The following is a 26,537-nucleotide window of genomic DNA, read 5'->3' as shown; positions in this document are numbered from 1 at the left end:
TGGCGATTGGTCCTGCTTTGAGCATGGTGTTTGACTAGATGACCTCCTGAGGTCCCTTCCAACCCTGATATTCTATGATTCTCTTTGTTAAACTAAAAAGATTGAGCTCCTTGAGTCTATCACAGTAAGACATGTTTTCTAATCCATTAATCAAGGATTTGGGTTGACCAAAACTGCATTTTTTGTTTCATAAACTATTTGTCCGAAAATCTTTGCCCAGCTCTACTTACAACGATAACACTTTGGCCATTTAATTTGAGCAGGAGAATATGCTTCATACACCAATCTAGAAAAACAAAAAGAATTTAAGACATTACCTCGTTTTCCTATGTCTTTATTGTAAACATAAGAATAGAGTTTTCCATTCTTCTTGGCATTGTCTGTGTCTAAGATTATGGATGCCATCAGTTTCTTCACATTAACTATTCCATCCATCAAGTGATTCATATACATGTCCTTCACCTTGGGGGATTCTGTCCCTGTAATACCATCATGGTGCTGAACCTTACATTTAAAAGAGATTTAAAAGTTACAATCCACTTGAATCCCAAATTTAGGTCTGCACAATTGAATTATAGTACTATGAATAAATCATCCCCACATGTGAGATAATTTAATGTACTGCTTTCCTACAACTGTAGTCCCAAATTTGTATTTTGACTCTTCCTAAAGAGTAATAAATGAAGCAAGATAGTCAAAGACAAGACACACAAAGATTTCCATCTATCTTTTCCTTTCAGTGTGAGATTATTATGAATGCCTTCCCACATAATCAGTGATTGGGTCACAAAAGTGAAATACGTAAGGACAGATATTTTTTTTCTGGGTCTCAATTTAGCCTTTAATTTTACAGCACAATATTACCTCCACAGTTGATTGCACCCTGTGACTAGGTGCTGCAGCATAAAAAGGGTTAACAGGTCCCAACAGGCCACATGGCTGCTGTGGTCAGAGTGTAAAAGGAAGGGGAAGCTGGGTCAAAAAGAGGAAGAGAGTGTCTCTTCTCTCGTGGTTGGTTGAAATGGGGAAAGCCTCTGAGACTATTACCCAGTGTTTTCCCACTATGTTTGCTTTGTTTTATGACCATTTTGTGGATAATAAAACAAGTCCTGAGGAAAGGGCCTTGAAAGGGCTGAGACTTGGAGCTTTATTTGCTTTTCCAAGCTGGGGACGCCTACCACTAGCTCTCTCTCTCACACACACACTCAGATGCATAAGTGACAATACATAACCAAACAACTTGATTTGTGGGCACAATGATTGACTGAATACTATTAGTTGTGCCCACCAACTAACCCCAGATGCAAATTATGGTTCAATACTTGCACAACAATTATAATTTGTGAATTCGTCTTCAAAACTCGCAGAAGCTACTAGATCGCACACCCTGGTTATCATGGGAGACTTCAATCACCGCGATATCTGCTGGGAGAGCAATACAGAGGTGCACAGACAATCCAGGAAGTTTTTGAAAAATGTAGGGGACAATTTCCTGGTGCAAGTGCTGGAGGAATCAATTAGGGGCAGAGCTCTTCTTGATCTGCTGCTCACAAACCGGGAAGAATTAGTAGGGGAAGCTAAAGTGGATGGGAACCTGGGAGGCAGTGACCATGAGCTGGTCGAGTTCAGGATCCTGACACAAGGAGGAAAGGAAAGCAGCAGAATATAGACCCTGGACTTCAGAAAAGCAGACTTTGACTCCCTCAGGGAACTGATGGGCAAGATCCCCTGGGAGAATAACATGAGGGGGAAAGGAGTCCAAAGGAGCTGGCTTTATTTTAAAGAATCCTTATTGAGGTTACAGGGACAAACCATCCCGATGTGTAGAAAGAATAGTAAATATGGCAGGCGACCAGCTTGGCTTAACAGTGAAATCCTTGCTGATCTTAAACACAAAAAAGAAGCTTACAAGAAGTGGAAGATTGGACAAATGACCAGAGATGAGTATAAAAATATTGCTCAGGCATGCAGGAGTGAAATCAGGAAGGCTAAATCATACCTGGAGTTGCAGCTAGCAAGAGATGTTAAGAGTAACAAGAAGGGTTTCTTCAGGTATATTGGCAACAAGAAGAAAGTCAAGGAAAGTGTGGGCCCCTTACTGAATGGGGGAGGCAAGCGAGGGACACAGGATGTGGAAAAAGCTAATGTACTCAATAATATTTTTGCCTCTGTCTTCACGAACAAGGTCAGCTCCCAGACCACTGCACTGGGCAGCACAGCATGGGGAGGAGGTGACCAGCCCTCTGTGGAGAAAGAAGTGGTTCGGGACTATTTAGAAAAGCTGGACGTGAACAACTCCATGGGGCCGGATGCATTGCATCCGAGAGTGCTAAAGGAGTTGGCGGATGTGATTGCGGAGCCGTTAGCTATTATCTTTGAAAACTCATGGCGATCCGGGGAAGTCCCAGACGACTGGAAAAAGGCTAATGTAGTGCCCGTCTTTAAAAAAGGGAAGAAGGAGGATCCGGGGAACAACAGGCCAGTCAGCCTCACCTCAGTCCCCGGAAAAATCATGGAGCAGGTCCTCAAGGAATCAATTCTGAAGCACTTAGAGGAGAGGAAAGTGATCAGGAACAGTCAGCATGGATTCACCAAGGGCAAGTCATGCCTGGCTAACTTCATTGCCTTCTATGACGAGATAACTGGTTCTGTGGACTTGTTATTCCTTGACTTTAGCAAAGCTTTTGACACTGTCTCCCACAGTATTGTTGTCAGCAAGTCAAAGAAGTATGGGCTGGATGAATGCACTATAAGGTGGGTAGAAAGCTGGCTAGACTGTCGGGCTCAACGGATAGTGATCAATGGCTCCATGTCTAGTTGGCAGCCAGTATCAAGCGGAGCGCCCCAAGGGTTGGTCCTGGGGCTGGTTTAGTTCAATATCTTTATAAATGATCTGGAGGATGGTGTGGATTGCACCCTCAGCAAGTTTGCAGACGACACTAAACTGGGAGGAGTGGTAGATAAGCTGGAGGGTAGGGATAGGACACAGAGGGCCCTAGACAAATAAGAGGATTGGGCCAAAAGAAATCTCATGAGGTTCAACAAGGATAAGTGCAGAGTCCTGCACTTAGGATGGAAGAATCCAATGCACTGCTACAGACTAGGGACCGAATGGCTCGGCAGCAGTTCTGCAGAAAAGGACCTAGGGGTTACAGTGGACGAGAAGCTGGATATGAGTCAACAGTGTGCCCTTGTTGCCAAGAAGGCCAATGGCATTTTGGGATGTATAAATAGGGGCATTGCCAGCAGATCGAGGGACGTGATCGTTCCCCTCTATTCGACATTGGTGAGGCCTCATCTGGAGTACTGTGTCCAGTTTTGGGCCCCACACTACAAGAAGGATGTGGAAAAATTGGAGAGTCCGGTGGAGGGCATCAAAAATGATTAGGGGACTGGAACACATGACTTATGAGGAGAGGCTGAGGGAACTGGGATTGTTTAGTCTACGGAAGCGAAGAATGAGGGGGGATTTGAGAGTTGCTTTCAACTACCTGAAAGGTGGTTGCAAAGAGGATGGATCTAGACTATTCTCAGTGGTAGCGGATGACAGGACAAGGGGTAATGGTCTCAAGTTGCAGTGGGGGAGATTTAGGTTGGATATTAGGAAAAACTTTTTCACTAGGAGGGTGGTGAAACACTGGAATGCGTTACGTAGGGAGGTGGTGGAATCTCCTTCCTTAGAAGTTTTTAAGGTCAGGCTTGACAAAGCCCTGGCTGGGATGATTTAATTGGGGATCAGTCCTGCTTTGAGCATGGTGTTTGACTAGATGACCTCCTGAGGTCCCTTACAACTCTGATATTCTGTGATTCTATGAAAAGTGACGTTTGGGTAACAGTGTATATAATTTTTCTAATCAAAAATGTGTAAGTTTACCTCAGAGACTGCCCATCGAAGACTGCGGAGCTGCTGTAAGGCCCAGAATTTACAAACAGAACCTGCTCGGTATTTCTGAACATACTGTACGAAAAATGACTCTCCAGCGTAGAGAAGTGAACTTGCTCTCCGTGCAATTCCTTTTAAAACACTGCGGGAGGTATAAAACCCAGTCCACGCTTGAAATGGTTCTACGAAGAATTTGAGAGACACGACAGACAGTAAAGTACTGTACCTTGCTTACTCCATTTTTGACTACTTACACTCCTCGACTATGCAACTTCTTATCTATAAAAAGCAACAGCTGCTGAGGGGAAAATAATGCTAAGCGTTACAAGTCACAGCACTCTCTCCCCACCCATTCACTGCGGAGCATTAAATAGACATGACCAGGAAGCTACAGTATTTTGTACTAGAAACTTACAAACTTTGCTGATTTGAGGCAATTATCTGTGAAAATAAGCCTCTTCTTACTGAAATTAATTTCCCATGAAATTGTACAAGACAAATTCAGTAGTGTCATTGGAGCACATTTATTTTTAATCAATAAAAGAAGAGCTTTATGATTGATAGTTATCATTTGTTATGAACCCTCCATATGCCTGACTAAAAGGAGGAGGGAAAACAGAATGAGTTTTAATTTCATTTCTTTGGCTGGAGTAGAATGGGTGATATGGCAACACGCATTCAGGACTACAGTGAGATTGCAAAATGTATCAACAGATGCCCTCAAGTGGTCAAAGAGGAGAATTTCAATTATTTGTTTGTGAGGCTAAAAACAGAATATGTGGCCTTACAAAGCACACAAACATCTAAATATATTTTGCAATAAGAGGCAGGGTAAACCCTTTGGGGACACTGTAATGGGGTCTACAAACCTCCTATTGAGCACAGACAGAAGTGGGAGTAAAGCCTCTCCTGTCTACAGGCAAGCAGTTTGATAACACCTCCACGCAGTTGCTAGAGCTGCCAGTCACAGAGGCAGGCACCCACAGCTGCAGCCAATAGATGCTGCTATAAAGAAGAGAGTGCAGAGAAGGAAGGGAAGGTAGAAAGGTCTGGGACGGCACAGGGACAACACCCCTGCATCTGGCTGCTTCCACGAACACAGCCAAAAGTCTGAAGCAGACTGCTAGACTTAATTAGAGGTGAGGGTCCATGAACTGCCCTGACCAAGGGGAAACTAAGGAGGACAGTCAGGAGCAGCAGAAACTGCTCAAAAGATCACACCGGGAGCTGGTGACAGGCACAAATTGCATGGAGATCTCCTAGCACATTGAGGGTGCTACCATAACACAAATAAGTAATGACAACCAACTGCAGCATGTAAAGTACATTGAACATACAGGCAGCTAAAACACGCAAGTGGCGGGATTGTGGTGGTCTGCTCATGGCAATACTAATAGTACATTTATCAGTGCATTACCTGAAATGATGCGATCCCTAGATGGAGGTGCATGAGTCAGGGGATCATTCTGAAAAATTATCATGGGAAGCAATGATCCCTTTTCATCATTAATTAAAAAAATACGTTAACAGCAGAAGATCCCCAGAATATTGGGCAAGCAAATTAAATATAGTCCAGAATACTCATGTGTCTATCCAGAGTGCAAAGGAAAATGATGAAATAGCCATGGATCCACTTACATCAGAGACAGAAGCAAAAAACTTCTTACTGCCATATGTGAATGAAATTTGGCTAGCTTGACCCTTATCCATCGGTAGCCATACCTGACTCTGAGTTGGAAGAATACTTTCATGGGGAACATTTTGTAGGCACCCTGAAGCAAATTCTCAGTATTAGGAACTGAGACGTCAGCCTAACTTCAATACCTTGAAAGATACGGCAACAAATTAAGCAATCAATTTGTAAGCACCCAGAAAATAATTAGGTTATAAAGAATAGCCAACATGAATTTATCAAAGCCAAATCATGTCAAACCACCCTAATTTCCTTCTTTGACAGGGTTACTGGCCCAGTGGATAGGAGAGAAACAACAGATGTGATATCTCTTGATTTTAGTAAGGCTTTTGACACAGTCCCACATGACCGTCTCATAAGCAAACTAGGGGAAAAGCAAACTCGATGACATCACTATAACTAGGCTTGCAAGGATCAGATTTTTATTGGTAAATATCAGTCTCACTGTACACTCACAAACCGAAAAAAGAAAAAGTTTCCCTCAATAATAACGGAAATTTACAGATAAGCAAAGTAAGAAAAATGCTACTTGAAAACTTATCAGACTTTGATCTAAGGATATTTACTCTGTACATTTTGACACGTGATGTTGAAAATGTGTTTTAACAGTTATAAAGCTTTATTTTAAAAAAAATCTATGTCTTCTATCATCAAATAATTGTGTGACCTGCCATTTTTGTCTGGCACTATTCCCATAATTTCTCATAACTGTGAAAATTTAAATTGATAAAAATTTTAAAAAATGCTTAAAAATAAACATTGATATTATCCAGTGAAATTATTAAAAAACCCCTCAGATTCTGCCAAGCCTAACTATAAACTAGTTGAAGGACCACAATCAAAGAGTAACTATTCCTGGCTCCCTGTTAAATTGGGAAGGCATACCTAGCAGAGTGCTACAACGGTTTGACTGGTCCTATTCAACATTTTCAGATGGTACCAAGTTGTGAGGGGTTGTAAGTCCTTTGGAGGCCAAAATTAGAATTCAAAATGACTTTGACAAACTGGAGAATTGGTCTGAAATCAACAAGATGAAATTAAAAAAAGACAAATGCAAAGTTCTACACTTAGGAAGGAAAAATAAAATGCACAGATTGGGTAATAATTAGCTAAGCCAGCAGTACTGCTGAAAAGGAACTGAGGTTATAATGGGTGACACATTTAATATCAGTCAACAATGTGAAGCAGTGTAGAAAAAGGGCAATATAATTCTGGGGTGCATTAACAAGAGTATCGTATGTAAGACTCAGGAGGCAATTGCTCTGTTCTACTTGGCACTGGTGAGGCCTCAGGTAGAGTACTGGGTTCAATTCTGGGCACCACATTATGAGAAAGAAGTGGACAAATTGGAGAGAGTGTCCAGAGAAGAGTAACAAAAATGATAAAAAGGTTTAGCAAATCTGACCTATGAGGAAAGGTTAAAAAATCTAGGCATGTTTAGTCTTGAGAAAAAGAAGACTGAGGGCAGACCAGATAACAGTCTTCAAACATATTAAGGACTGTTATAAAGAAGATGGTGATCAGTTGTTCTCCATGTCCACTGAAGGTGGGACAAGGAGTAATGGGCTTAATCTGCAACAAGGACTATTTCGGTTAGATATTAGGAAAAACTTTCTCACTATAAGGGTAGTTAAGCACTGGAATAGACTTCCCAGGGAGATTGTGGAATCTCTGTCATTGGAGGTTTTTAAGAACAGGTTGGCCAAACACCTGTCATGGATGGTCTAGGTTTACTTGGACTTGCCTTTGTGCAAGAGGCTGGACTAGATGACCTCTCAAGGTCCCTTCCAAGCCTATATTTCTATGATTCTATGATGCCTTCTCTGGTATAAATGTTGCACTTTTGTACCTAAATTGTCCAGAATCACATGTACACTTTGAGCTCCCAGCAGCACTGTGACAACCTGAGGAGCACCACATAGTGCAGCAAGTGCTGAGCAACTCAAATTAATGAAGATAATTTTAACAGGCTTCCCAGATTATCAAGCGCTCCAGAGGTATAGGAGGACAAAAGGATTAGCGAACTACTCTAAGATGGGTGATTCCACCCTCCCTAACAGTGGCAATTAAAAGTTCAGATATTTATAGATTGCTTTCATGTCCCCTCTTCACCATCTCTTATCCTATCTGGGCATATCCAGTTCCTCTGGTCTGTTTTTACAGGACATACACTCTATTTCTCTCATCAGCTTTGTATACCTCTTTGGGTATTTTCCAGTTTATCACTTTCCCTTCTGTGCTGCGAAGCTCAAAGCACAGTGACCTTACTAACACTAAATAGAGAGAGACTGATTTTTTTAGACAGTACAATAAGCTTACCCAATGCTGCCGAATCCTTATAAAGGCATCTGAATTTCATTGAATCATAGAATATCAGGGTTGGAAGGGACCACTGGAGGTCATCTAGTCCAACCCCCTGCTCAAAGCAGGACCAATCCCCAATTTTTGCCCACCTATAATACATCAGTGTAAATCTGATGACTTCAGTGGAGTTACGCCAGATTTACACTGGTGTAATAAAGCAGAATTTGGCCCAGGATCCCTGCCCCAGAGTTCACGAGTTATCACCTTTCTGATTTCATAAGACCTACTTCTGTAAATACACCCCAAGGCAGCATGGCTTTAAACTAGTTTTTATATATAAACAACAGCATTGCACTACATGCTTATGTTTAGTGCACCTGCCATCACCCCTTCTTCCCCAAGTCCATCTTTGTATTGCTGTATCCAGTTTTCAGCTTGTGATTATGCTTGGTAATTATTGCTCCTTCATAACACGATATCTTGCATCTACCCACTGAACTCTCTCACTGAACTTTGCCTAGTTGTTCTAAATTCTGCAGACCTTATCCACTGTACTCGGCTTTCCCAAATCCCTGACTTGCAATCGTCAGGGGATCTGATTAGTCATTATTTACTCTATCTTTCAGGTCATCAGAGATTCACCAACAGTGGCAGCACGTACAGACATAGATATACTCCAAACCTAAACCTTCCTGGGATTTGCCTTTATTGATACTCACACCGCAAAGACAAACTTCAGGCTAAACTGTCTCCCACGCTGTGCTTTTCCTTTCAGGACCCCTTGGGTTCCACCCCTAGTTCCTGCTGACTCAGAAAGACACTCCAACCCCTCTTATATTTCAGAATTGGAGCTAATAGAGCCCACCAAATCGGAAAGAGTGAGTCAGGAAAAAAGCTCCTGTCAAGGTTCCTTCCCCACTCTGAACTCTAGGGTACAGATGTGGGGACCTGCATGAAAAACCCCCTAAGCTTATTTTTCCAGCTTAGGTTAAAGTTTCCCCAAGGTGCAAACTATTTTACCTTTTGTCCCTGGACTTTATTGCTGCCACCACCAAGCGTCTAACAAATATAACAGGGAAAGAGCCCACTTGGAAACGTCTTTCCCCCCAAAATCCCCCCAAGCCCTACACCACCGTTTCCTGGGGAAGGCTTGATAAAAATCCTCACCAATTTGCATAGGTGAACACAGACCAAAACCCTTGGATCTTAAGAACAATGAAAAAGCAATCAGGTTCTTAAAAGAAGAATTTTAATTAAAGAAAAAGTAAAAGAATCACCTCTGTAAAATCAGGATGGTAAATACCTTGCAGGGTAATCAGATTCAAAACATAGAGAATCCCTCTAGGCTAAACCTTAGGTTACAAAAAGGCACAAAAACAGGAATATACATTCCATTCAGCGCAACTTATTTTATCAGCCATTTAAACAAAACAGAATCTAACGCATATCTAACTAGATCGCTTACTGACTTTTTACAGGAGTTCTGACCTGCATTCCTGCTCTGGTCGCGGCAAAAGCAACACAGACAGAGAGAACCCTTTGTTTCCCCCCTCCAGCTTTGAAAGCATCTTGTCTCCTCATTGGTCATTTTGGTCAGGTGCCAGTGAGGTTGTCTTAGCTTCTTAACCCTTTACAGGTGAAAGGGTTTTTCCTCTGGCCAGGAGGGATTTAAAGGTGTTTACCCTTCCCTTTATATTTATGACAGCTCCTTACACTCCTGTTACAATAAACTAATCCCAATGTCAGCTACTGATATCCATCGGTATATGCAGTGTATAAAAAACATATTGTTAAGTACCTGTTGAATATGGAAGAAAGTCTTGATAATTCTGAATATCCCATGTGAGGTTTCTGTTATACAATGCCTGGAAGTAATCACTGACAGTGGAATACTGGACAGTCACTCCAAATTGATCAGCATGCTTGTTAATGTAATCTAATAATGGGTCCATGTTGGAGTACTGAACTGATGCATTGAAGAACTGTTTGTCACAGCCCTGCAATTTAGAAAATAACACATCTATATGAGTTAGTGTAAGTTATAGTTATAGTCAGAGTCCAAGAGCTGAAGGCCTGAAGGGTCCATCAGATCATCTAGTCTGATCTCTTTGTATATCACAGGCTACTAACTACCCTCCAGTCAACCCTTACACCAAGCCCAAGAATCAGAATTAGACCAAAATATTACAGACCTCAGGAGACTGAATCATTGTGTGCCACAGGGAAAGAACAGGAGGCGCTGAGGTGCACCAGTGCCTAAAACCCTTATAATGGCTAGGAATTGATTAAGCGGGACATCCCCAGAAGATCCTAGCAAGTGACCCACAGGTTATTAACTTCCATGATGAGGTAGTTTAATGATGTTCTTATATTACGATTCTTATCCACTGTAAAACATCCTTCTTCCTTCTGAGCTCATCTGCATAAACCAGTCAAAAGTTCAGGGCCTAAGTAGCAAGAATGGGTTTGGTTATTCAAATAGGACAACTGACAAGTCCAATAAAAATTATTACCTCACCCACCTTGCCTCTCTAATATCGTGGGACCAACATGGCTACAGCAACACTGACCAACTGCCATGATCGACAGGAATTAAGTTAGGCTACATTGCACAACTCACAAAAGCATGCATTTCCTTGGTAGGGAGGTTGCCCAGTGTGTCTATCTGATGTCTGGCAAGGGCAGTTTTCAGTCAATTCTCTCATTCCTTTGCTTGCTCTTGACAAAAAGAGAAGGAGTTTGTATGTATTTTTGTGAGCCGAGAATAAACAATCTTACGTCAGTGCTGAGTAAGTGGTGGAGAGGAAAGGAACAACAAAACACACTAACAATCTGGACAGAATAACCACATATGTTACACAATTTATTGACAACCTCCCGCCTAGAATATGGTAAGCCCTAGTCTAATAAGTGGATAAACGAACAGTTAAATGGGATAATGAATCCACAAAATATAGGCAGCCTGATTATCAAAAATGCATGTGCATAACTACACACTTAATTTGGATGCCCACTTGAACTGATTGCATCTGCATACTGAGCATCTGTGTGTACACATGTGTCTAATACAAAGCATAGCTATTTATTATTATTGTGTGTTCAATCATAGCAAATGCACAGGAAAATTAGGCACACAATTAAAATTACTCAACCAGTGTATTATGTGTACACTCTTAAAATCAGTCTCATGATAGATTTGTATGATGCACAATGATATATTCTCGGAAATCTTCCTCTTGTGCAGAAAATCTTCTTTGAACACACTGCCTTTCAACAATGACCTCTGCAAGATTCCCACACCAGCCCCACCTCACATCTTCACGTGATGTGTGAACCACAACATCTCTGTAGGCATCATGGGGAATAAAGAGCGCCTTCATAAATGTTAGTATACAACGCCAAGTTCAGTCTGCACTCATAATACTACTGGGTTGGGTGGACAGTTTGCACAGAAACATGAACTCACCCCCAAATCAGGGTGAATTCAGGATTATTTTTTGGTCTGCAAAAGTCAGCTTAGCTTTGGAAAGGGCCCCGAAGTGGCCTGATGATGAACACATAGCCTCAGCTTTCACTCTAGCTCTTCTCTGAAGAACCTTCCTGCAGCTGACCCCAAACAGGCAATCCTCTGACAAAAACAAGAGGTATCCTGATCATGAGGGAATACCATTTACTAGCACAGTTTGTCTGATCATAGAATCAAAGGACTGGAAGGGACCTCGAGAGGTCATCTAGTCCACTCTCCTGTAGTCATAGCAGGACTAAGTATTATGTAGACCAGTGGTTCCCAGACTTGTTCCGCTGCTTGTGCAGGGAAAGCCCCTAGCGGGCCGGGCTGATTTGTTTACCTACCGTGTCTGCACGTTTGGCCAATCGTAGCTCCCAGTGGCTGCGGTTCGCTGCTCCAAGCCAATGGGAGCTGCTGGAAGCAGTGCGGGCCGAGGGACGTACTGGCCGCTGCTTCCAGCGGCTCCCATTGGCCTGGAGCAGCGAACCGCGGCCACTGGAAGCCGCGATCGGCCTAACCTCCGGATGCGGCAGGTAAACAAACCAGCCTGGCCCGCCAGGGGCTTTCCCTGCACAAGCGGCGGAACAAGTTTGGGAAACATTGATGTAGACCATTCCTGACAGGAGTTTGTCTAACCTGCTCTTAAAAATCGCCAATGATAGAGATTTCACAACCTCCCTAGGCAATTTATTCCAGTGCTTAACCACCCTGACACTTAGGAAGTTTTTCCTAATGTCCAACCTAAACCTCCCTTGCTGCAATTTAAGCCCACTGCTTTTTGTCCTATCCTTAGAGGTTAAGAACAATTCTTCTCCCTCCTTCTTGTAACAACCTTTTATGTACTTGAAAACGGTTATCATGTCCCCTCTCAGTCTTCTCTTTTCCACACTAAACAAACCCGATTTTTTTCAATCTTCCCTCATAGGTCATGTTTTCTACACCTTTAATAATTTTTGTTGCTTTTATCTGGACTTTCTCCAATTTGTCCACATCCTTCCTGAAATGTGGTGCCCAGATCTGGACATAACACTCCCATTGAGGCCTAATCCGTGCAGAGTAGAGCGGAAGAATTACTTCTTGTGTCCTGCTCCCAACATTCCTGCTAATACATCCCAGAATTATGTTCGCCTTTTTTGCAACAGTGTTGCACTGTTGACTCATACTTAGCTTGTGGATGTGTCATTAAGTTCTAAAGTGATACACTTACCCACGGCCATAGGACATCAGTAGTTCGGAACCAGGCTGCCCTCTTTTTAATGTTTGCCACCATGGTCTGTGCATAAAGATGAATGGTGGCATCAGTAACAGGGACACTCATGTTGGGGTAAACACCATCTTTTGGTGGATCTGGGAAAACTGCAATTCCATTCCAATAGAACCCGGATCTAAGTGGAAAGAGAAAGCAACATACTACAAAAAGGACTTTTACAGCAAGTTGGGGAAAAAAATGGATGAAATCATGCAGGGATACAAATCCAGTTTGGCACATGAGGATTCAGTAGCACAATTCTGGTTTACACTGGTTCTCAGTGTTTACTTTCTATTTCATCCATGTGACTTTATGGGCCCCCAAAGGTGGCTAGTATAAACACACTGAAAACTTAAGCTGTAGGAGAAGGTATATAGGTCTGATAAAAGAAGTATTTGGTTTGAGTTAAAATAGCCTGGAAATCTTCCTGCCCAGCCCCTGCTTTTCCTTACAAAAATATAATTTGCTGGCTACAACAGAGTAGCAAACAGATTGTAGGTTTAAGTCTACTAAGGTTTTGTTTTAATGCAAGAGTTCTTAAACATTTCCATAGCATGGTCCATATGGCAGACTGTAAGCCACATCTATTGAGGTCCATTTCTTGATAAATGTGGCTTACAATGTATCATAGGGTTTTAGACTGCCACCATCACTGTGGGCACCTTCCACATAAAATCATTAGCAATAGCGAAATACCTGTCCAACTTCATGGAGTCTCTAGCTCCTTCTACATTGCATTCTATGCTGAAGAGGATAAAAACAAAAACAAACCTCTGTCTGGGGTATTTTCTGTTTATGTTGGTTGATTTGTTCATTTTGGGTTATTTAGTTAGTTGTATTTCTTTTTTAACATTTTGGGTGGGGGGGGTGTCACAATAGATAGAGCTATAAGCGTTGTGTGTGTCACTATTGCTATGGTGGAAAGGCTTTTTTAAAGCCAATCCATTCTAACACTAACTTTTAAGATCAGGAATGGAGAATAAAGATTCAATCCTGAGAGTTGCTGAGCACCCTCACCTCTCATTGAAGCCAGTGGTAGCTGAGGGTTCTTAACATCTTGCAGAATTGAGTCTGAAGAGTCCAGACACCTTTTAAGCCTAATAGAAGCCTCTGACAAAAGAGAAAATTCAAAGTTCTCTTAAACAGAATAAGCTCAGCAGCCAGTCAGTCATTCTATACTTTGCCTAAAATTCTAAGGGCTCATCTTCACGTGCAGCACTACACCTGTGCCACTGTAGTGCTTAAGTGAAGACGCTTCTCCTGTCAGTGTAGTTAATTCACTTCCCCGAAAGAAGCTCTCCTGTTGACAGAGTGAAGGGTTAGGTCAGTACAACTACATTGCTCAGGGGTATAGATTTTTTACACCCCCGAGCAACATAGTTATACCGGTATAGGTCTGTAGTGTAGACCTGGCCTAAGATTTGATATTACTGAAGTGACCAATATTTCTGCAGGGTTTGGAAGCATTCAAACCTGTTTGAAAAGGGTATTTGCGATGGGGTGCAGTAGCTGTACTGATCCATAACGTGAGTGAAGATCTCATGGTTTTCAGATAAAGAGGGAGAGCCCCTCCATACAAACTGAAGCTTCTAAAAAAAACAAAAAGAAATACTGCAGAAAAAGAAATCACCATAAGAAACCAAACCTGCAGATAACAGAATATCATGATTAATAACACCTTGGGACTCAATTTTGAACTCCTTTACATGAACACAACTCCCACTGGCTTCAGTGGAAGCTGTGTACATGTAACAGATTTGGGCTAGCAGGGTCCAATCCATCTCCCCTGTAGTCAAGGAGAGTCTTCCACTGAGGAGGCACAAGGGGTAAAATCCTGGCCTATTGAAGTCAATGGGCATTTTGCCATTACCTTCAGTGAAGCCAGGATTTCACCCAAGGTTCATATAATCTCTGCCTAACGCCCAGCTTATTGGGCGAGATTCTTCCTTCATTACACATGTACAACCCCTTATCTTCACTGGGGTTCATCATGTACAGCTGAGGGTAGACTATGGGCCATCATAATAAACAACAGATTTGGTATGCCTGGGAGATTTTGCTCAAGAACAGAATTGGAACAGATGGGTTTAATTCTGAGAGATATCTACTCACTTCCCACTCATATTTTGTCACAACTTTTGTCCATAATAACTATCCAACAGTTTTACAAGCATAAAAAATTTCATTGGGTTTAAAAAAAAAATCTTTGTATCAGTATTCACTTAAATACAGAATCTAAAAAAAGGGAGCAAAAGAAAGATTTCTTGACTTGAAGCTTGAATTGCCATCTATGTTAACAGCATTATCTTACTTGCTATGTATTTAAGACCGTTGTTCCAATCTCAAGGAGACTGTTCTCCTATGACTTGCCCTATTGCCCACTATTTATTGTGTATGTTTTTAAGATTAGAATAAATTCCTTTGTCTTTGACAAGAGGTCATGACGAAGTTATCAACAGAGCAGAATCTGACAAATATTGTTTCACAAACAGTCTCACAAACATGTCACAAACAGTGCATTTTCTTTACATGAGAAAAATCTATACTTTTGTCTTGCTAAGCTCGGAGACATGCTTCTCTTGAAGTCAGAGTTTACATACATCAAGAAAAAGCTGCAAAAGGGAGCTTGCATGCCAAACATTGGTTCCATTCTCTTGTGTAGTTTTACCTTGGTTTTCTGCATGTCATCCTTCAGATCATAGTCAATGCGAGAGATAAGGTGGGCATTAAATCCAGCCAGAGCATAAAGAGTAGGTGTAGTAGCAGAAGCTCCAAAGGGATCTACATGCCAAGAAAATCGAGGCCTCATCCCAAAGGTTTCATACAAAAATCCATGACCCTCTGTAAAGTAAAATTTGTTTTTACTAGTAACACATTTGTTCATCTTACAAGTTGCATCGGCATATGGTACTACAGTGAAGATTTATTTTTATTTTCAAACACACCTGAAGGTTTGAGGAAGTTAACAAAGCCAAAGAATTCACAGCAGCAAGGTGCACATTGGTGATATTTGCTTTGCTATCCCAAGTATAACTGCAGTAAAGAGTTAATGAAAAGAAATTATGACTAGATATAGACCAGGGAGACAAGTGGTGTGAGCCAGATTAAATTTAGGTTAACTCTCATATTGATGTCCAAATCAAGATGACAAGCTGAGTTTAGGGTAGACTCTGCTGAAATTATGCAAGCTGTTCTCATGAAATTTCAGCCACAGATCAGTGAGAAAATAAATCACATATGGTTTTGGATCCACACATTAAATGTCTCCCTCTATCCCCCAACACAAATAAAAATACCCAAATTATTTCCAGTGGAATTAAATTAATTTTAAAAACCCATAGTCATTTCTATTAGTTTTAGGTTTAGTACTTTCCTTTCCATTTATTAAAACATAAAAGCTAAATTATGGGCTAAATTCAAACTGAGTACAACCCTTTAAACGGAGTACAAAAATAGCCAAGAAGTGAGTATAAAAAAAGAGTACAGTGCTTGGGACCTTCAGTGCTATAGAAATGCAAAATTGTCATTTTATAGTTTCCAAGTTTGGAAATGCTTTTAGAAATATTTGAAGATATAATCATTTCTGTTTTATTGTGGATAGAATCTTATTCTGGGCCTTCAGATCATGGCTAATTTAATTATGAAATTTAGGGACACTATTTTTTTATTTCATCTCTCCCAAGCCTTATGATTCTTACCATGTAAACAGTATTAGTAAAGGCTTGCATTTTCATTCTCTGACTGAAACACATTTCAGAGTGTAGCCTGTTTTCTCTTTAACAGGTGTTACCGAAGGGAATAGTGTATATAGTGTGAACAAGGTTGTTGTGATCCAATTAACTATACAGACAGGAGGGCATTTGGAACACAGGCTCCAAGAGCCTAAGCACTACCTAATTCCAAGACGAACTCAGCAGACAGTAACACAGGAGTGCATGTGTGATTCAGGTTTAGTCACATGGACAAAGACTGAACACACAACACTGAGGATCTGGGAGGGGAACATGTGATGCTAATCTTTTTTAGAAATCAAAATCTGTTAGTTTCATTTGCTCCCGTTAAATTAGCTACCAAATCTGCATTTCCCTTTAAAAAAAAATCATATGCATTCACCTATGCACAGAATAAAATATGGATTTTAGAAACTTTTTAACCCCTCCCCCCCAAAAAGAAGTGGTGACTGAATATCTAGCACATCTTTATCTCAAGGCTGTTCTTGGGAACCAAGGACTGTGTAATCAGTAAAACTGCCCCTAAGAGAGTATATAATGGTGAGCAATTAAATTACAAGCCAATTTACAATGATTTTCCTGTATACTGCAGTTTGTTGGTTGGAGTTTTTTGTATTTTTTTTTGAGCAAACAACTGTATAGTAAGTTTGCACTATACAGTAGATATTCATTTTCACAGACACTTAAGTCAGTTCTTAAAGATCTAGGAAATAAAAATGAATTCAGAAAAAAACAAACAAACAATGAAAACTAAGAGTTAAACACCAAAGAAACATGCCTGTTAACTGTAAAATTTGGTCATCAATATGTGTCACAGCTTCATCATGCATCACCTGACCTCCAATTATGAATTCTAGTCGCCCTTCTTGAAGTAACTGATGTACCTATGATACAGAATATACAGAAGGCAAATGATAACACCATTACAATTTCAATCTTTACCACTAAGGCTATAAATACAGTCCAGGCCTTAACATGTTATCTAAGTGTGACATTTGTCAAATGTGGATCTACCTTGCAACCAGAGCGTACAGGGTGGTGGGGATATAAATAGAGAATTAAAATTGTTTCAGATCATCTTGGATAACAACCATTAATGGACCTATCCCTCCATGAACTTACCTAATTCTTTTCTGAACCCAGTTATACCTTTGGCCTTCACAGCATCCCCTAGTAATGAGTTCCACAGATTGACTGTGCATTGTGTGAAGAAATACTTCCTTATGTTTGTTTTAAACTTGCTGCCTACTAATTTCATTGGGTGACTCCTAGTTCTTGTGTTATGTGAAAGGGTAAACAACACTTCCTTATTAACTTTCTTCACACTATTTATGATTTTATAGACCTCTATCATATCCTCTCATAGTCGTCTCTTTTCTAAGATGAACAGTGCCAGTCGTTCTAATCACTTTTCAAATGGAAGCTGTTCCATACCCCTAATCATTTTTGTAGAGCTTCTCTGTACCCTTTCCAATTCTCTCACATCTTTTTTGATCTGGGGCAACCTGAACTGCATGCAGTATTCAAGGTGTGGGCGTACCATAGATTTGTAATGGCATTGTAGTGGCATTGTAATATTTTCTGTCTGATTATCTATCCCTTTCCGAATGTTTTCTAACATTTTGTTAGTTTTTTTGGCTGCCGCTGAACATTAAGGGGATGTTTTCAGAGAACTATCGAAAAGACCCAAAGATCTCTTTCTTGAGTGACAACAGCTAATTCAGACCTTATAATTTTGTATTAATAGTTGGGATTACATTTTCCAGTGTGCATTACTTTGCAGCTATCAACACTGAATTTCATCTGTCATTTTGTTGCCCAGTCACCCAATTTTGTGAGAACTCTTTGTAATTCTTCTCAGGCTACTTTGGACTTAACTATCTTGGGTAATTTTGTATTATCTGCAAACTTTATCACCTGTTTACCCCTTTTTCCAGATTATGAATATGTTGAACAGCATTGGTCCCAGTACAGATCCCTGGGGGACATCACAATGTACTTCTCTCCACTGTGAAAACTGAACATTGAGTCCTACCCTTTGTTTCCTATCTTTTAACCAGTTACTGATCCATGAGAGGACCTTCCCTTTGATCCCATGACTGCTTACTGGATCCCCCTGGCCTGAACGTTTGTTGACCCCCTCAGAGAATTCTAACAGATTGGTGAGGCATGATTTTCATTTACAAAAGCTGTACTGATTCTTCCCCAATATATCATGTTTATCTATGCTACTGCTAGCTCTTCCTCTGCTGCCACTTGTGGGAGCATTCTGTGGTCAGGCATCCTGACCCTGGAGGCTTCTGCCCAGAGTCCTGTACTTGACTTGCTGGGAATGTGGCTTGCATGTCCTACAGATGAAAGCCAGGCTAGAGGAACTACCCAGTGTGAGAGGTGTTTGTTGGTGGAGACCCTCGGAAGCAGGCAAGACAGCTGCAGGGGGAGGTGGCTACTCTGTGTAGCATCTGGGAGCACGAAGACTTCATCAACAGGATGCATAGGGAGACACCTGGGATGTGGGATGCTAGCCAACTACAGAGGGACCAGAGGAGAAAGGACAAGCGGCTGCTCCGTGGGGAGGAGACTGGCTACTGGCAACCTAGGGCAGCAGACAGTGCTCCAGCCCTACCAGCCAGGTCCTGCATCCATTGATGTCAAAAACAGTATGCTGTACAGGGATCAGAGGGAGAGGAGCTGACCCCAATGGCTGAGGAGGAATCACCTTCCTCCAAGGCTAGGAGACTCACGACCACCAAATCTAATAGGAGGAGATGTGTGTGTGGGGGTGGTGGTGGTTGTGGTTGGGCCTCCTGTCTGAGGGGGACAGAGACATCCATCTGCCGACCTGACACCAGGTCCTGAAGGCATGCTGCCTGGCTGGAGCCCACATCTGAGACATTACGGAAAGGTTGCTGAGGCTCCTCTGTCCCCGTGACTACTACCCTATGCTTCTCATCCCTGGGGGGCACTAATGATACTGCCAGGTATGATCCTAAGCAGATCAGCAGTGAATACATGGCTTTCGGAGCAAGGGTGAAGGAATCAGGGGCGCAGGTGGTATTCTTGTCCATTCTTCTGGTTGAGTGTAAGAGCCCAGACAGGGACACACACATTCTGGAGATGAATGCATGGCTGCAGAGATGGTGTTGATAGGAAGGCTTTGGTTTCCTCGATCATAGGAAGCTGTTCCAGGAAGCAGGACTGCTGGGAAGAGATGGGGTCCATATGACCAAGGAGGGAAAGGGCATCTTTGGATATTGACTCACCAACCTACGGAGGAGGGCTTTAAACTAGGTTCAAAGAAGGCAAGTGTCAAAACCCACCGATAGATATAAAAAGGGTGATCTTAACAAAGGTCTATGTGTTGGGTGGTGGGGAATAAAAAATTACAATGGGGTCATAGGAGCAAAGAAGAGAAAAAGTGGGGGAGTCCACTCAACATCTTAGAGGTCTGTACACAAATTCAAGGAGTATAGGCAGGAAGAAACATGTTAATTATGACATAACTGGCATCACTGAGATCTGGTGGGATAAACAGCTTGCTCAGGAAGGACATGCAGGGAAAAAAGGAAGTTAGGATTGCATTATATGTCAAGAATATTTACACTTGTTCTGAGGTCCAGAAGGAGGTGAGAGGCAGACCAGATGAAAGTCGCTGGGTGAAGATAAAAGTGGAAAAAACAGGGGTGAAGTCATGGTACGGGTCTAATACAGATCACCAGATGAGAAGGAGGAGGTGGTTGAGGCATTTCTAGAACAAATAACAGAAATATCCAAAACACAAGACTTGGTACTAATGGGGAACTTTAACCACCTAGACAAAAGTAATATGGCAAAACACAAAATGCCCAATAATTTCTTGGCATGTATTGGGGATAACTTCTTGTTTCAGAAGGTGGAGGAAGTAATGAAGGGGGACAGCCATTTTAGACTTGATGCTGGCTAATAGGGAGGTACTGGTTGTGAATCTGAAAGTTGAAGGCAATTTCGTGAAACTGACCATGAAATAATAGATTTCCCTAGAAAGGAAGGAGCGCTGCAGAATGAGGACAATGGACTTCAAAAAAGCTGACTAACAAATTCAGAGAACGGGTAGGTAAGGTCCCATCGGAAGAAAATGTAAAGAGAAAAAGGTATTCAGGAAAGCTGGCAGTTTCTCAAGGAGACAATATTAAAGGCGCAACAGCAAACTATCCCTATATGAAGGAAAGATAGTAAGAGGCCAATATGGCTCCATCTGGAGCTCTTTAATGACCTGACAACCAAAAAAGAATTCTACAAAAAGTGGAAACGTGGACTAATTGCTAAGGAGAAGTACAAAAGAGTAGCACAAGCATATAGGGACAAAATCAGAAAAGTTAAGGCACAAAATGAGCTATACCTACCAAGGGACATAAAAGTCAATTAAGAAGAGGTTCTATATATTAAGAGCAAGAAAAAGTTGAAGGCAAGTGTAGGTTACTTAGTGGGGGGGAAGAAGAGCCAATAACCGATGACATAGAGAAGGCTGAGGTGAGTAATGCCTATTTTGCTTCATTCTTCACTAAAAAGTTAAATTGTGACCAGTTACCCAACATAATTAATACTAACAACAAGGATGAATGAACATAAGCCAAAATAGGGAAAAAACTGGTTAAAGAATATTCAGATAACTTAAATATGTTCAAGTCAGAAGGGCCAAATGAAATTCATCCAAAGATACTTAAGGTAGCTGGGGCAATCTTAGTACTCTTAGTGATTATTTTCCACAACTCATGCAGGATGAGTGAGATGCCAGAGGACTGGAGAAGGACAAACATAGTACCTATCTTTAAAAAGGGAACAAGGAGGATCCTGGGGAATTATAGACCTGGCTTAACTTCACCACTGGGAAAGATACTAAAACAAATTATTCAACAATCAATTTGTAAACACAGTAGGATTATAAGGAACAGCCAACATGGATTTGTCAAGAATAATGCCAAACAAACCTAATTTTCTTCCTTGGGGAGGTCCTTGGATGGGAGCAAGCAATAGATATGACGTATCTTGATTTTAATGAGGCTTTTGACACTGTCCCACATAACACTCTCAGAAGCAAACTAGGGAAATAAGTATGCTTATAAAATATGTAGATGACTCTAAGCTCAGAAGGATTGCAAGCACATTGAAGGACAGGATGAGATTTCAAAATGAGTTGACAAATTGGAGAATAGGTCTGAAATCAGCAAGATAAAATTTAATAAAGAGAAGTGCAAAGTACTATACTTAGGAAGGACAAATCAAATGTACAACTACAAAATAGGAAATAACTGGCTAGGTGATAGTACTGCTGATAAGGATATGGGGGTTAGAGTGGATCACAAACTGTATATGAGTCAACAATGTGATGCAGTTGTGGAAAAAGTTAATATATTTCTGGGGTGTATTAACAGGAGTGTTGTATGTAAGACAAGGGAGGTAATTGTCCTGCTCTACTCAGCACTGAGGAGTTCTCAGCTGGAATACTGTATCCAATGTTGAGCACCACTCTTTAGGAAAAGTGCGGACAAAGTGGAGAGAGTCTAGAGGAAAGCAACAGAAGTAGTAAAAGGCTGAGAAAACCTGACTTATGAGGAAAGGTTAAAAAAACCTGGGCACGTTTAGACTTCAGAAAAATGACTGGGAGAGGACCTCATACTAATCTTCAAATATGTTAAGGGCTGTTATAAATAGGACAGTGATCAATTATTCTCCATGACCACTGAAGATAGGACAAGACATGATCAGCTTAATTTGTAGCAAGGGAGATTTGGGTTACACATCAGGAAAAAACTAACTATAAGGATAGTTAGGCAGTGGAACAGGTTTTCAAGAGAAGTTGTGGAATCCCCATGATTGGAGGTTTTTAAGAACCAGTTAGACAAACACCTGTCAGGGATGATCTTGGTATACTTGATCCTGCCATCCCACAGGGGAATGGACTAAATGACCTTTCAAGGCCCCTTCCAACCCTACCTTTCTATGATTCTAACTCAGTTTTTGCATACTTTCCAACTTTTTGCTGCTTTTATTGAAGTGTCAGATATCAGCTTTGTCATGAAGATAAAAATAATAATGCAACATTGTTGAATCTTAATCCATGTTCCCTTTTGTTTCCTACACAATTACTATTCATCCTTTCTATAGCCCTGTAGATTTATATTCCCAAAGTACCACACAGATCTGATACAATTTTCATAGGAGAGTAATTGGGTTTTTTTGGGTTTTTTAAAGATCTGACATACATATGGAGTTATTCCACGTGTAGCAGTTTTGGATATCTTATCAGAAACAGAGGTGTTCCCTAATCTTTTTTCTCAAAATTCTAGTTTAAAAGTATATTTTAACACCTGCCCCAGAAAAATACATGTAAAAAAGAATTCTATTGCTACTGGAAATTGGAAGCATCTGCCCCTTTAGTGAACCACAACTTGATTACAAATTTTAGCAAATGTGTGAGCTATGGAAAAAACCTGATAATAATCCAGTTCCATTCTACCAAAGGTAAGGCCATAAGGCTGTTGTTATCTGCTTTTTTAGTAGTTTTCTGAAACATTACATTAGCTTTGAAGTTTCAAGTATTATCAAACACTGTCTGAACATATATTCTGCTATCAATTAATTTTAAAAATCTGGCATGTAGTATTCCAGTTCCACAGCCATGATGCTACTTTCCCCAGGATCTTTGAGTGAATGCCCCATCACTGTTCAGATATGACGCCAGATTGTCGATTTTGGTTATAATCATCCCTTCATTTATGATGTTGTAAAAGTGTTTTAGGGCTGGATCATTCACAAATTAGTTCCAGCTGAATGTGGGAAACCAGATAACCGATATCTGGTGTAGGCACAGAACTGCCTCTTGATCTGCATGAAAAGCTTCTGAAGCTATTACTGCTCTTCTGGAGGGCATGTCCTGGAGAGAAACTTTTGACCCAGACTTCTGGGCTTGGAAGCCTTTTTTATTTAAGTTTTGTGGAACTACTTAGAGGTTGAAAATATTTTTTAAAATGTTATTAAAGTTAGACGACAGACACTTCTCCCCCCCCACCAAACCTGGGGACAAAGCCTGTACTGCCGAACATTTTTTTCCTTGGGGGGGGGAGGGGGAGGGGAGAAGACAGAAGCTAGGAGGGAAAGCTTTGAGTCCAGTTCTAAATCCAACATATACTTCTGAGCAATTTGGTTCACCTACTCCCCTTTGCTTATCTCCAGTTACAACCAGGCAAGAGTTGTTTTCTTCATCCCAAATGATTGCTGCATACTGGCCAGGATCAGTCACAAGGAGGTGGCCCCATGTCTCCCTCACCCCCACACTATAATGCACAGACTCAAACCTTGGAAGTATAGGCATGGTTCAGGTGTGAATGTGTAGTGTGGAAATTTGCACACAATGTGAGTTAAGAAGGTCTGTCTCTGAGTCCAATTGCTGTGGTACACATCATCCCATGTGCTCCTCCTTCCACACTGCAGGATCAGCTCCAATTATCTTGCTTTTATATATGTGTGTATATATATAAAAATTACACTCCAGTCAGAAGCAAATATTTCACAGATGGCTGGAGCTAGATTAATACTTTATATCATTTGAAAGTTGGGATTTAAGCCTTCAAATAATATAACTCTATTACTGTAGCAATTTTATAGTTATAGTAGCCACTAATGTTAGAATTCAAGTGAAAAAAGCAGGCCAGTAATTGGACTGATGTGATTTCAAAGCCCAATACCTGGCAACTTGGTAGTGTTAATAACAAACGTTATAATCACTGGAAAGTTAGTATCATAGCTCTCCAATGGTATATAATTAATTTAGTTTTAATAATATCTGTAACACTTAAAGATTAAAACTACATTTGTGTCTAACTATGATGGCTATAAGATAACCAATCACAAAACTATCACTGCGTTTTTTAAACCAGCAGTACATTTTTTGGCACTGCTCTAAAAGTGAATCAAGCACATTCTGGGCTTTGGACCAGGATGATTTTGTATTGAAATGGACTGGAAAATAGAATGAGAATATAAGGCTATTAAAAAGCAGCAGCTGTTCTGAGAAGCGAGGACACGACGTTTAATTTTTCTACTGATTTTGCACTATGGAGATCAGAACTTGTAAATGGAAGCTTTTCTTACTGCTTGGTTCTGAAAATGCAGAGAGAGAAGCACAATTTCAGCTTCCCTGAAGGTATTGCACATGAATATTAAAAAGAGAAGCCTTTTCCTTGCAGTGTAGGTTAAAGGGACAACATAAACAATTTTAACTAGAAGTTCAAAACATTTTCAAACACTACACATGGAGGAGTACCCAGGCCAGTTTTTGTGGATTTGCAGTAACATTTTCTGATTTAGAAACAATTCTCTCTTTTCTGTTGAGGTGCAAAAGACCCACACAAACAAGAGGAGAAGCAAAGAGAAGCTAACTGACTAAAACAATTAAACTGACTATCTACAGAATGCTGTCAAATGCACAAGACAAACTATTTTTTTCTACAATCTTTCTATTATAGAAATCTTAGGTGCAAATGGACAGAATAGTAGGTAAAAAAAAAATTTCAGACAAGAGGTGTAATTTTAAATTGACAATGTCCCTCAATTAAAATAAACAAAACTGAGATTCCCCCCACCCCCCACCCCCCCGGACAATGGATCATATTCTACTGTTACATGGAACTTCACAATGAAACAAAGGGGGATCTCTGGCATATGTGGAATATATGGCATAATACAGCCCTTTGTTATCTTTGCAGCTCACCCAGTTTTCTGATGCCAGACTTAAACTTGGATCACATGTATCGCAGCACAATGTGTTGCCACTAGCCTAGCCACCCAAACTTTGAGACCAAATAACTGAACTAAAATCATAGTCACTGAGATATAAGAAACATGGAACCTCCACAATGCCATCACTACAGAATCACTTTTCTGAGTAGAACCACACTTTAAAGATCAACAGAGACGAGTCATTGTTCACAAACACAATAAGTACACAAATGTATCATTACTGATCCTTACATTTTCTTGTTACTACAGCAACAGCAATAGCAATAAGTGTGTAATGCCAGAGTAAAAAGATAAACGATTTTTCATTGCTATTGATGTTTTGGCTGCAGTTCAGAAATGTCAAATAATTAACAGATATTAATCCAGTATCTTCTAATACAGTTCGGCTCCCCTAGCACAATCTGACCCTAAAACTGGTGCATCCTGCCCTAAAAAAATCACTCTGAAGAAATAAGTTCTTATGATACTTCCTCTCTCTGTTGCTAACAAAGCAGGGGAAAGGGGTCGTGGCTGAGATGCTCCTCGATCACCCTGATTCCCAGTTGCGGCTGCACCCTCTTGGAGCTGTTAGCAGCTCATGTAAATTAGAGAAGCCCTCCGAGAAAGGGATCAGAGTTGCATGTAGTGTCGGCAGGATCAGGGCAGTAGCATGGTCAGTTTTCAGCTGCCTTATTGCCCCCCCGCCCCGGAACCCCACCCCTGCCCTCTGCAGTGTACCTACTCAGACAAGAGCAGAGGGTCTGACTCTCAGCGTTAAAACAGTAACTATAGTTGCATTACCTGCTGTTTATGTATATCCGTGGCTGTGGTGTCCCACCAGAGGCGAAAGAATTCCTGCTCCACAGCAATAAATTTGCGTTGCTTTTCTTTCACTAGTTCTTCTACAACAGAAGTATAAACGTTGGCTGCATAGGCATGCATGCTTTCCTGCAAGGCAATTGAAAAAAAGATAATGTTGCACTTTTTAAAAGACATATTTCATGCCTATGGAATTAATCTGCCTGTTTAAAATACATTTGGCTATGCCAGCTAGAAGGCAATGTTGGTCCAGTGGTTAGAATGCTCATTTGGGATTTGGAAGATCTGAATTCAATTTTCTGCTCTGTCATAAAGCTTCCCATGTGACCTTGGGTAAGTTAGTCTGAGGGCATGTCTACACAGCACCAGCAAAGCCCACTATAGGGGCGTGATTTAGCGAGCAACACGCTAGAACGCTTTACAATTACCATATATAGAGCCTACTGGCACGCTCTAAAAGGTACCTAGTTCGCTTTGATGTAGATCCATCTCAAACAGGATGGCGTTAACATGAGTTAGGTCTCTTTAGAGTGTGGACAGCAGGATCTTTATGGGGTAGTAAGAGTGCAACATGTTAGAATGCTCTACAAATC

General features: G+C 41.0%; 1 protein-coding gene across 5 annotated transcripts in view; it reads right to left on the bottom strand.

The window, feature by feature from the left end:
• Positions 1 to 26,537, bottom strand: part of MAN2B2 (mannosidase alpha class 2B member 2) — a 63,759-nt gene that overhangs the window by 22,665 nt on the left and 14,557 nt on the right. For all 5 annotated transcript variants that reach the window (XM_084625984.1, XM_084625985.1, XM_084625987.1 and 2 more), the window contains 8 exons: positions 25,927 to 26,073; positions 17,147 to 17,252; positions 15,306 to 15,478; positions 14,111 to 14,226; positions 12,596 to 12,773; positions 9,679 to 9,877; positions 3,875 to 4,065; positions 318 to 504 (listed from right to left, as the gene is read on the bottom strand). In XM_084625984.1, the coding sequence (XP_084482110.1) occupies positions 318 to 504; positions 3,875 to 4,065; positions 9,679 to 9,877; positions 12,596 to 12,773; positions 14,111 to 14,226; positions 15,306 to 15,478; positions 17,147 to 17,252; positions 25,927 to 26,073 (1,297 nt within the window). The remainder of the gene's footprint in view (positions 1 to 317; positions 505 to 3,874; positions 4,066 to 9,678; positions 9,878 to 12,595; positions 12,774 to 14,110; positions 14,227 to 15,305; positions 15,479 to 17,146; positions 17,253 to 25,926; positions 26,074 to 26,537) is intronic.

Source organism: Lepidochelys olivacea (genome assembly GCF_965140295.1).
Source record: "Lepidochelys olivacea isolate rLepOli2 genome assembly, chromosome: 4".
Taxonomy (NCBI): domain Eukaryota; kingdom Metazoa; phylum Chordata; order Testudines; family Cheloniidae; genus Lepidochelys; species Lepidochelys olivacea.
Note: the sequence above shows the minus strand (reverse complement) of the source record. Positions and strands in the feature narration are given on the sequence as shown.